The sequence below is a fragment of the Corapipo altera genome, unplaced genomic scaffold (genome assembly GCF_003945725.1).
Source record: "Corapipo altera isolate COAL_440 unplaced genomic scaffold, ASM394572v1 67, whole genome shotgun sequence".
NCBI lineage: Eukaryota > Metazoa > Chordata > Aves > Passeriformes > Pipridae > Corapipo > Corapipo altera.
In genome coordinates, this window is record NW_020884906.1 from 874,561 (window position 1) to 885,876 (window position 11,316).

The 11,316-nt window shown below is 42.5% G+C and overlaps 1 protein-coding gene across 8 annotated transcripts in view; it reads right to left on the reverse strand.

The window, feature by feature from the left end:
- Positions 1–11,316, reverse strand: part of ARVCF (ARVCF, delta catenin family member) — a 238,021-nt gene that overhangs the window by 76,369 nt on the left and 150,336 nt on the right. For all 8 annotated transcript variants that reach the window (XM_027652025.1, XM_027652023.1, XM_027652027.1 and 5 more), the window contains one exon: positions 7,828–7,986. In XM_027652025.1, the coding sequence (XP_027507826.1) occupies positions 7,828–7,986 (159 nt within the window). The remainder of the gene's footprint in view (positions 1–7,827; positions 7,987–11,316) is intronic.

The following is an 11,316-nucleotide window of genomic DNA, read 5'->3' on the forward strand; positions in this document are numbered from 1 at the left end:
CGCCCTTCGTGGGAAAGTCTGGTAATCTGTTTAAGACAGTTCTGGACAAAAGCCACTATTATTACAAACTAGCAAAGGGCCTTCTGTTTGGGTTGGTATCTGGGGTCCATCAGCTGCCTGGACTGTCTTCCAGAGTGACCAGCAAAGGCTCTTTTGAGGAGAATACAACATTCAGCAGAGGCCAATCCATCCTTGGCAGCCCTAGCCCTAATAAAGTTACTTTAACCTATAAAAAGTTACCCTAACCCTAGAAAATGCTGCTTTCAGCCCATAGTAAAAAACCCAATCAAGCAACAAAACAGCACACCCACAAAGGTGAGAAGCAGAATCAACCCCCCCGACAGTGTTACACACAGCAGGGGAGGAGCACAAAGGAAAACTAAGAGATATTTTGGGTTTCTTAAGTATTACAGATATAACTAAGCATCAGCAACCACACTTTTCTTCTTGTAAGCCTCAGAATGAAATGTGTATATTAAGAGAAATGGTAACTATAACATGCAACCCTGGATCACCCAATGGCTCTAAAGTCCAAATAGATATTTTGACCTATAGCCCCCAATTTAAACATTTAGATTGGCAACAGATAAGCCAAGCTGCTGCAAAACAAAATAATTAGAGCACATCTCTTGAAGTGGCTCCAGACATGTCCTCTAGCCAGATGTTTTCACACAGAAACCCCAAACAGAAAAAAAATTCACCCAAACAGCATTTCTTTTCCTAGAGACATCTGTGAGCAAATGATACTTCAAGGTAATGAAGTAATGAAATCCTCCAAGGCTGAAAGCAGCACAAATGGCTCTCCAGCAGCAGCATAATCAACAGCATCACGTGCTGAACACAGCACAGCCAGGTACCAACATGACCTTGGTGTCTGATGTGAGCCAGAGCTGAAAGGGCTCCTCTCCTCTTCAACCCCACCGATTTCCTTAGCAAGAAAACACCAGGAAAGATGCCCTCTTCCCTGCCTCCCAATCTTCTCTCCCTTTTCTAAAAAGCACAATTTTAATAACAAGAAGAAAGGAAACCAGAAACTAAACATTTCTGTCACGACACAGAATGCAGCAGGGGTTTCTGTTTGTCACCTGGGCACAACACTCCTTTCCACTCTGTTATCAGTGCGAGCACTGTCAGGGCATTTATCAGCCCAGCCAGCACCGAGCAGAGAGAAAGAGCTGGTGGAGCTCACAGTGGCTCTTTGTAAAGAGGATACACACAAAGCAGCACAGCTCAGTGTTCTCCTGCTGGAGTCTGAAACAACAGTTTTATTCAAAGTAAGTTCATAAGTGATCTTCTAAGGGCAGAAAAAGTGACATTTCTCAGGCCTGGTACTTGTGAGTTTTGCAAAGCCGTGACAAAGCTGGACGAGAAGTGCTGGGCCTTTGTGTGCTTGAATTTGGGAACCAGTAATGGGAATAGCAGGAATTGAGGTACCACGTCAACAATCTGATGAATCAGAAATGGATATATTTTCCCAGAAGGGAACAAGGAGGCAGCTTTGTGATGCCAAGGAGTGCCCTCACACAACCCCCCAGAGCTCCTTCTTCCAGCACCACTCAACAAATGGAACTCCAGGCCTGGTTTTCAGGACACAAGTTGCCATGCTGGCACAGTTTGTCACGTGTAGTTTTTCATGAAGTTGTTAAGCTCAGACAATACTTAGTCTCTAATACCCCTCATGTGGCTGCAGCAACAGCACTGAAGAAGGACCATCTTTGACTTGTAGGATCCTTGGACAAAGGCTTGGCTCATTTTTGCCAAGCAGGAGGAGGTAACACAGCACAGGAATGTTGTGGCCAGGACAATGTCCCCAATAGTGGGTACATGGATACAAAAAAGACAAAGAAGAATTTCAGGTCACTGAAAATCAATTCCTAGACAACGTGTGACCTACCACTCACACTTAATGAGTTTTTCACCATGCTCTGGCACTCTACAGAGTATTTACATAGATTTTTTTTCCTTTTATTACTATTTTAAATAACCCAAGGGATTCCTTTGCAATTTTTTCCCAATTTGCCTTCTTTTCCCATCTTCAAGACTAGCATAGACAAGCTTTCAATGGCTGTGGATAATCAAAAAGCCACACTTGGAGTCAGGCAGCACATGTAAGAACAAGTTTACAACGTTAGCACAGCTTCACCTCTTATTTTCTGGGAGCTGCACCTACTGGCAAACAGAAAGAATCAGGACAATCAAAACCCCCTTGTCAGACACATAAAAAGGAACATTTCACTCGAGCATTAAAGTACACATTTCTCATAGCACAAAAGCACTCAGTAATGCCAAAGGTGTTATGGAGGGGCAATCAGAGACATATCTGGAGAGACAGGGAGTATTTGCACTCATGCCTCATTTGTCAGGGATAGGCACCGAGACAGAAGATTTATCATGTGATAAACAGACTTCCTTGCTGACAGGACAATAAAGGGAGGCTTTTTGGAAGCAATTAGCCAGCATACAGAGGAAGGTCCATTTATTAGGTTTCCAAGCAAAAAAAGAAACCCAACCAACAAACCAAACATCGTTATCTCAGGAAATTCTGCTCAAGGGAATGTTTCATTTATGTTTCTTTAAGAACACAGGCAGACTGGAGAAGCTGACAGTATAGCAGCCTTCTCTCCCAACATTTTTGTGGTTTCCTTAATATTGATGCATCAGCCAGAGAGAATGAAGCTCTTCCAAATGGGAGTCCCAGCAGGCTGTTCTCTGTGACACCCAATCCTCCAGATGCACCCAATCTTGAGAAAGATCTATTAGCATAAATTCCTCACTACAGATATGCTCTAATGAAAAATTTAGAGGTACAAGTTACTTTGAGAAAGTGCAATTTGACTTCCTCTATTTACTTTCCATCTCTAAAGAAAACCTGCTTAAAAGGGTTTTTTAGCCTGATGACAAATCAAAGATGCTCAATTGTTTCAAAGCTACAGTCTCTGAGCAGCAGATGAAAGCTCCAGAGTACTTCCCTGTGAAAAGCCTCTCAGAGTAGGCTTAAAATATATTTGTAATTTTTTATTCCCTGTAAAGATATTAAGATTTCAACCACAGTATAAAAAGTTCCAATCTACCTAATTATTCAGGTCTCTGCAGCCCAAATCCTGCAAGTCAGTGTTTTCACTGCTGCTTCCCCCCCTCAGAATCTAAGCACACTTCAGGTTTACTGACCTTACCGTTGTCCTCAACCTCAGACAGCAATTACTTTATTAAATAATCCCCTTACAGGTCCCATGACAATGTTTTCACTAATTCTATTTCTGGAAATACATTTGCCAACAGAACATAAAGGAATATTCACACATTTGAAGCAGTTTCTGTATTTTTCTGTCCCTCACCTTTCTATTTGCCTTGAAGGATGGCAGAACAAACATGTAACTATCCAGCAACTGGATTTACTGGATGCGTATGGCACAAGTAGATCCCTCCCAGGGCTCAGTCACAGAGGAGTAAAGACAGTACAGAGATTTCAGCTGAACTGGGCCACCATGGTCAAACACAGTCATCTTAACCAGCACCTACAATTCTGCCTTCCATTGTGGTGTTGAGGTTGGGTTTGTTTTGCCTTTATTTTTTTTAATCAGTTAAGTGCATTATAAAAGCTGATAGGGTTAAAAATTTTGTGGAAACTGTCATAACCCAAAAACCAGATGAGAAGGAATCACATGTCACTGTGGCATTTCTGAGAGCTTCTTTTTGAATCAGAGACTGTAAAAGTTCATCAGACCAAAGCTATTACATTTCTATTAAATGCTGGGCAAGAACTCACCCAGTAGGTTTTCAAAACAACAGCTCAAATTTCTCCCCTTCAATTTTAAGCTTAACATTTCACATTTTGAAAGGGCCCTCAACTTCGCCTGCAATCCCTTCCTGCTCTCTGACCCAACTGCTCTGAATTTCCACTGGAGTTCCAAAGCCCTGCCCTTCAGGGCACCACCACAGCCCAGGGGTTTGGGGATTCCCAGGGCAGGTGCTGGAGGTGGGAGCAGCAGTTCTTCACTGCTGGGGAAGATCCAGACTTGCTGAGTGTCGGAAAGCACGAGGAAAATGGATGGACTACAAATTAAACAAGTTTGTATGGACTGGACTTCACATTTTGTTATGACAAAACATCAATTCCAATGAATATCAATGCCCTAAATCTCTCCAACCTTTCAGCATGTCAGTGATAAAAATAAAAGGTGCCTGAAGAAAGAAAAAAATCCAACATTAACACAAGCACACACACGTCTAATTTGCTTCACTGAGTTCTCTTGAGCCACTTGCAACAGGCTCCGTTTAACTCCTGGCAGTGCTCCAGCCAGCAGCAAGAAGGGCTTGTCTCTCCCCAAGGTGACTTTCACTGCTTTAGCTTGATAGGTATTTGGCTTCCAGAGATATTATAAAGTTGAAATGAAGTATTATCTGCTACATCTTTTGTGCAGTGAATGTTACGTAGGGACTTAGTATAATACTATGAGAATAACAGGTAGGGGAAAATTACTCACAAGTACCTCATTTTGAAAAGGTAGATGTTCCCTATTTAAAATATGTCAAATATTAAATTCTATTACGCCTTCTTCCTGCTTCACTGCTGCAGGTATCTCCAAAGATGTGGGGAAAAGCACAGCAAAACTGTCAATGCCTCCAGATTAAGGTTGTTTACTTAATACACTATTGAAAAGAATAACCTCTATAAATGATGGGTTTGTAACAACGGGGGAAGGAGCAGGGAATAAAGAACAGCAGCACACAGGAGCTTTCATGCTCACAGCCTTTGCTGTGCAGCATTTCAACAGGAAGAATTTCAGAGGCAACACTCTCCAGCGAGCTGGAGACTCACACAATTTAGCAAAATTAAGTGACAGTTTCCTTTTGAAGAATCCAAAACCGCATCCTAAATGGCATTAGGTTGACTAATCCCCACTTAAACTATCCAGCAAAGAAAGAACACATTTGGAAAACATCTCTGGTCTTTCTGGCTCTTAAAAAAAATATGACCTGTGTTATTTACTCTGACAGAGGAATTATCTCATGCTGCCACTTTCTTTGCAAGAGAGATATGCTGCAGATTGTGACTGACACTGTCCAGGAGAGCCTTCCAGCTACAGCTAAATAAAAACAGGTTCTAAACCCTTCCTTAAAAAAGCCTAGAGCAAGAACAGCAATGTAGAGCATAGAAAGGTTATCATTCAAAATAAAAAGAAAAGCTGAGCACAGGCCAATCCCTCCTAATCTCCCTGAACAGACTGTGACCACCTCAACTTTACACACTGCCCTTATTAAGTGCCAGACTGGATATTACTGCAGAAGAGATGGGACAATTCCCACCATAAGACATGTTGCTCCTTTACAAGGACAAGTTCCACCTGCACACTAAAAGCAAGGCAAGATTCATGTGGGGGGTTTTTTTGTTTGTTTGATTTGTAGGTCGATTTTTAAATTATTTTAGCTTTTTGTGGTTTTTAAAAGTTTTTTTTAAATCTGTGGGGGAACAGGCAGAGACACAGAACTGCAGTTTTTGAGCTCAACAAAGATCCTCCTGTAGATGCCCAGTGGCCACGTGTTTGCAGCTCCCATCCCAGGGAGAGGCTTTTCTGCACCACCCTCACCTGAGCAGTCAGAATTTCGCCACTGCACAGAGCTACCAGAACACTTCATTTTCTCTGTAATGCTCTCACGTAACAGTATGACCTATGAAAGCACTATGATGGTATCTATTAGAGATGACAGTGTTGATGCCAATTAACTACAGGACAATTAATTGATGCTACTATGCCCCAGTGACAACAGTTTTCATTTCCACAGTCCCTACCAAAACAAAATGCAATCTGAAGATCAGTGTGATGGAAAAAAATTATAAAATCTTAGATTCATATCTAAGAGCTGTTAAACCTGTGCCATTTTATCACAGCAAGGAAGAGTCAAAACAAAGCCATTTCAGAGGCAACAACCAGCCCAGCAGAGCCTCAGCCCCTCTCGTGACAGTCAGGGCTGAGCCAGCCCTGCCTGTGTTTGGACATTTCACAATCACTTTGCTCAACAACTGCATTTCTACTTTTTTTTTTTTTTGGTGGTCTTTTTAGCAATGAATTACTGGGGAACAGTTCTGGGCAGTACATGAGTCAGTGGCACTATTGGAAGCACCACAAATGCAGAGTAAGGGGGCTGTGCAGCCTCCCCCTGTCCTGGACACAGGTCAGTGCCTCAGTGACCTGCAGGAACAGGAGGAAGTCTCGCTCTCTGAGATAGAACAGGAGCTCCAGGGTTGCTGGTTTTCCCATTTTCCTTTCCCATATGCAGATACAATGCCATATTTTGAAGCTGCCACTGTCATTTTCTGTGGGAAGATGGGAAAACAGAAGGTACCTGACACATAGGAGAGAATTGCCCCTTCTGTGCCGTGGCAGACACGCAGCTCTATCAGAGGCACCTCTATTTCAGACAAACTGCTTCACTCCCTGTGGTCCCGTTATCCGGGGCCACTGCATGGCCTCACCTCTGTTTTTACAGCTGGAGCTATAATTTTATTCCCTTGCATAGCAGCACTTAGAGCCTCCTAAAACTATGTGCTACTATTAGTACATATAAAAAGGTGTCCATCACCACTGTAATTTTGTCACTTCCTTCCTGTAAATAACAGTTGTTGTTGCTGCCACTAGGAAGAAACCAGCATTTCTTCCACTAAGTCACAAAACTACAGACATTACATTATTTGAAGAGCTAATGAAAATGTAGGGTCTTACTGTTTGTCCATTTCATTTTTATTTAAAGAGCTTCATATCTCCTTCCAACAATGAGAAAACAGGCCAGTTATATTTACCTTCTAACTAACTGTAACAAATATTAAACCAGATACTCAGTTTATTATCATGTGTACAGGTCTACCTGACCTCAGGAAATCAATGATCATTTACTTCAACCTGAGGCTCTGATGTCCTGAATAGGTCTCTTAGAGGACTGCAATTCTGGAACACCAGTAAAAATAAACACTGATTTATGCAGTGACCTCTGTTCAACTCCTATTAACACAGAAAGCAGTTGGACAATTCCTTTTTTTAGTTTTAATCAATCTTGTCTAGAAGTTTTTAAAAAGGGAATCACCCTTAATCTCTGTAATGTTCCAGTTGTACTAAAAGCACACAAGGCAGCTCTGAACACACAGCACCTGCTCAACAGAGACTGCAAAATTACCTCACACAAGGAACAAAACCAGATCAAGAAAATTAGAACATATGCAACACCTGTAATCCAGTCAGACCTGAGGTACAGGTCACTTGGGAGCACACCCAGCTTTCCCAGTGCACCAGGAGGAAAATGCCATTCACAAAATTGGTGTGGAATTTAAATTCTATGGTGTTATTTACACAGGCTGTTTCTTGCTCTAAAGGACAAATGCACAATCACATACTGATATTACAGATCACCACTTATCTAAGACACATTTCCAAGCACATTTTCCTCAGCCAAGCCCTACCAAACCATCTCATTCTCCCATCACTGCGTGTGTTTGCAGGGAATGCTGTGAGCTGCTTCAGTAAAATAAAGTGAATCTTAAAAGAATAAACAGCCTGAGAAGGGGTTCTAGTGTTTTTGTTTGGTTAACCTGGATAATTTCTCCTCTCAGTTCACAGCTCCATGAGAGCTGCATCAGCAGAGCTGATAAGGAGTGAGCTGGACACAGAGGGGGAACCGAGAAAGCCCTGAACTGAGCTGTGCTGGCAAACACCACTTTGAAATCCCTGAGGATCCCAACAGCATGACTGTCAGCACTCAGGCTGCTCCCTGCTATTTCTGTCTCATGATTAGGTGGCATTCTGCCATTCTCCACCCTGCTTATTAACCCCTCACCTTGGTTTCTGTTCTCCTTGTGGTTCCATCCTCTGAAGTGACAATAGACACGTGGGAGGTGGGAGTGCCTGGGTCTTCCTCCACAGTAACTGTCTCTTCCACCATTTCTTGAGGCTCTTGCATCATTGCTATCGAGGTCTGGTTACTGGGGCTTTGTTCCTAAAGAAGTAGGTAAAAAAAAAAAAATTGAAATTTTCACTTCTACCGTCATGGTGTAACTATTCTACTTATTTCAGATTCCTCAACTGAAAAAACACATTTTACCCAAAAACTTGCAAGTAACAGATTCAGAGAAAGGAGTATTTACTGTCCCAGGGAAGCATTCTGCAACTGTGCTGGTATGACTGGGTTCAGTGCAGCAAACAAATAATGAGAAGCATCTATCAAATACTTCATATTTACAGGCAGCAGACCACTGCCTTACACTCAAACACTCTTTAAGCCTTCTCTTCGATGCCCAGCATAGGAGGAGTGGAATTTTGGTCTGTAAAAACATTCATTCAGTTCTGCTTTCAGAGCAGTTAATTTTACACACCATTAAAAGTTTCTTTCCATTTGATAAAAAAGTACACTCAGCTGCAGACTAGAGAAGGCTATAAAACATCAACACCTACAATTAAATGGACACCCTTCCCAAAAAGAAATGGATGGCTGGAGATTAACAGCTGAATTCCGTGAAATGCTTCCCTTCCCACATCTTTGCTAAGTCCATAAGGGCTAACTGGTTATAAACTTATTTAAAATTTATAACAGATAGACAACATAACGAAAACTAAACAGAAAGAAAGCAGATCAAAGGCAGGTTCTTGCAGGGCTGCTGCCCAGAGAGAACACTCTGCTGCTTGGCAGCACCAACATCTGAACCTGTTCCTCATGCAGTTCCAGCACAGAAATCACAGAAGTTCCCTTTGGAAGATGAACACATTTCAGAAGCTCCACAGCAAGAGGCCAATAAAGAACCAGCTTACACACTGAGAAGTCAGACTTTTCCCCAGCATTATGAATCCTCAGCCATGTAAAATGAAATGACAGACTGTTCATTTCAGTAGAACCCCGAAGGGATCTGGCTACACAGGCCTTAAAGCCAAAGCTGGGCTTCTCTTGGCACATCCTGTCAAAAAGGCACTCAAAGAACATCCTTTATTAAGGACTATATATACACACACATACACACACAAATACCTTTATATATATATATATATTTTAAAACCAAAACATAATGACACGAAGCTCTAAACTGCCAAGTGAACACACCCTCCCCAAAGAGAACACTATGGACAAATCCAGTATATACTTCACATCACAGGAAAATAAAATGGTTGGGATGAAACTGTTGCCATGCATGAGCTGAGCCTAATTACCTAAAGGTTTAAATATTCTCCACATGTGAGCAGTTTCATCACCAGGGAACTACACAGTATTTCATACAATTTTACTCAGAAAAGCTGCATTTCATCATCTGAGCTATCATCTTCAGACTGACCCTTCTGCTGGGCCATGTTTTGGACAGGCCCCCAATGACCTTATGCTGCTGAGCAGGAACTGGGCACTGAGGTCCCATTAAGCTCCACATTTATTTCTTCCATGATATATAATTTCCTTTTAAACAAGCTGAGATATGCCTCTTCAGTTTTCCTTCATTTACAGCTGTATTCTGACCTTCTGGAACCTGGACTTCAGTAAGGAAGCTGCTTTCATTTTCAGGTAAGCAATAATATTAACCCAGACCATGACAAGGAGCCTCCAGCAATCATCTCAGTCAAAATGCAACCTGGACAGCCTTCCAAGGTAATGAACAGATCACCAGAGGTGATATGAGCAGGCACTACTTCCATTTCTATTGAAACCACAGAGTAACTCAGGGAAAAGAATCAATCAACGAGAATAAGGCTTCTGAAGTCCTAAAGAAAATCACTCCTTCCAGTCTGCAATATTTAATCAACAGCAAATAAGTTATGATACATGCTGAATCCTTTGTGGTAGGGTTCAGACGTCACATTGTGTCTTCTGCCCACAGCTTCAGAAGGGAACTAGCTCCAGGGATAAATACATTACTCTCCAGGTTTTTCTAGAAGGTGCTGTATTTTGACTGCAGCTCCCTTTTTCCCACCCCACAGTGAAGCTTTCCTCTAAAGAGAGTAATGTACACAAATACTGCAACACAGCAGAGCTTCCATTGACCTCCACACAACCCAGCCTTGCCAAGAACAAAGAAACAAACCAGTTACACGGAGAGAGGGTTTTTCCATCACACCCTGTCCCTGTACAACTCCCCATGGAATGCCAGAACTGCTCCAAGGTGGGCCCTTCCCACTCCTCTCACACAGGTACATCCACACATCTCATCCACCAGCTTCATTTCCAGCTGCACTTGAAGTGCCACAGCTCTTCCTTCCCCTCAAGACTTTTCAGAGGCAAACTCTGAAGGAGATGGAAAGTGGAAAGAAATATTTTGCTCTTTGAACCTTTGCAATACTTTATTAAAGAAAATAAAAATAGTCTGCCTTTGTATTCAGAGACTGCCTGTGGGCAAAGGAAACCTTAAAAGCTGGACACTTACACATGAGCAAATTGCAAACTAGAGTATATTGACTTCAAATAAGCACTGCATTAGTTTTTAATCCTCTGGTTGCTTCTAAAACGAAGAATGAGGGAGTTATGGTAGAGATCTGCATTCCTACAAGAGAAAACCATTGCTAGCAAGAGACTGTCCTAAGCATGAGAAAGCCTAAAAGCTTGCCAAGTTCAAGGCAGATCTCTCCCAGCACAGAGAAGTAACCAGACTGCATCTTCTGCATGTTCCCTCTTTCTGTGGGAGCCACGAAGGAATGCAGAGAGGGAAGAGGACAGCTATCACCCAGCTTACTCCCTGAATTAGCTTCAGGAGATGGTGCTTTGATCTCCTAACCCAGTACTTTCTCTACATCGCTAACGTGGAATTGTCACAAGCTACATTAATGTAGAAAAGATGCAAAGATTTTGTTATCTGTTTTTAGACTCCATCATTAAGGATTTTAGGTCAACACAAACTGCAGAAACTGGGACACATTACCCCTTTCAACTACCTTCCTCTGTGCTCAGCTTCTAAGGCACTATTTAGGATGGTTTTTTTCATTAAATACACCTCAGCATCTCAAATTCCACACATTTGGCAGGTCAGCCTAATTATCCACAGCAAAACACAAGTTGCTGGGTAAGGCTGGAACACAACACCCCCAACGAATAATGCTACCAGTGGTTCCCTGCCTGCCACAGGGAGGTAATTCCAGTTCAGAAAAACACCCTCATGCCTGTACCTTGCTGGGGGCTTTCAAAGCAGAAGCAGCCAGACAATTCCTCGTGCCAGAGAGGCCCCGTGGTCCTGCCCCTACTGCTGAACTCCAGAGCTCGTGTCCCAGGGAACACCAAGGGCCAGCAGCTCCTGAGGGATGTGGCACTAAGGGATCCTGAGGGATGTGGCACTAAGGGATCCTGAGGGATGTGGCACTA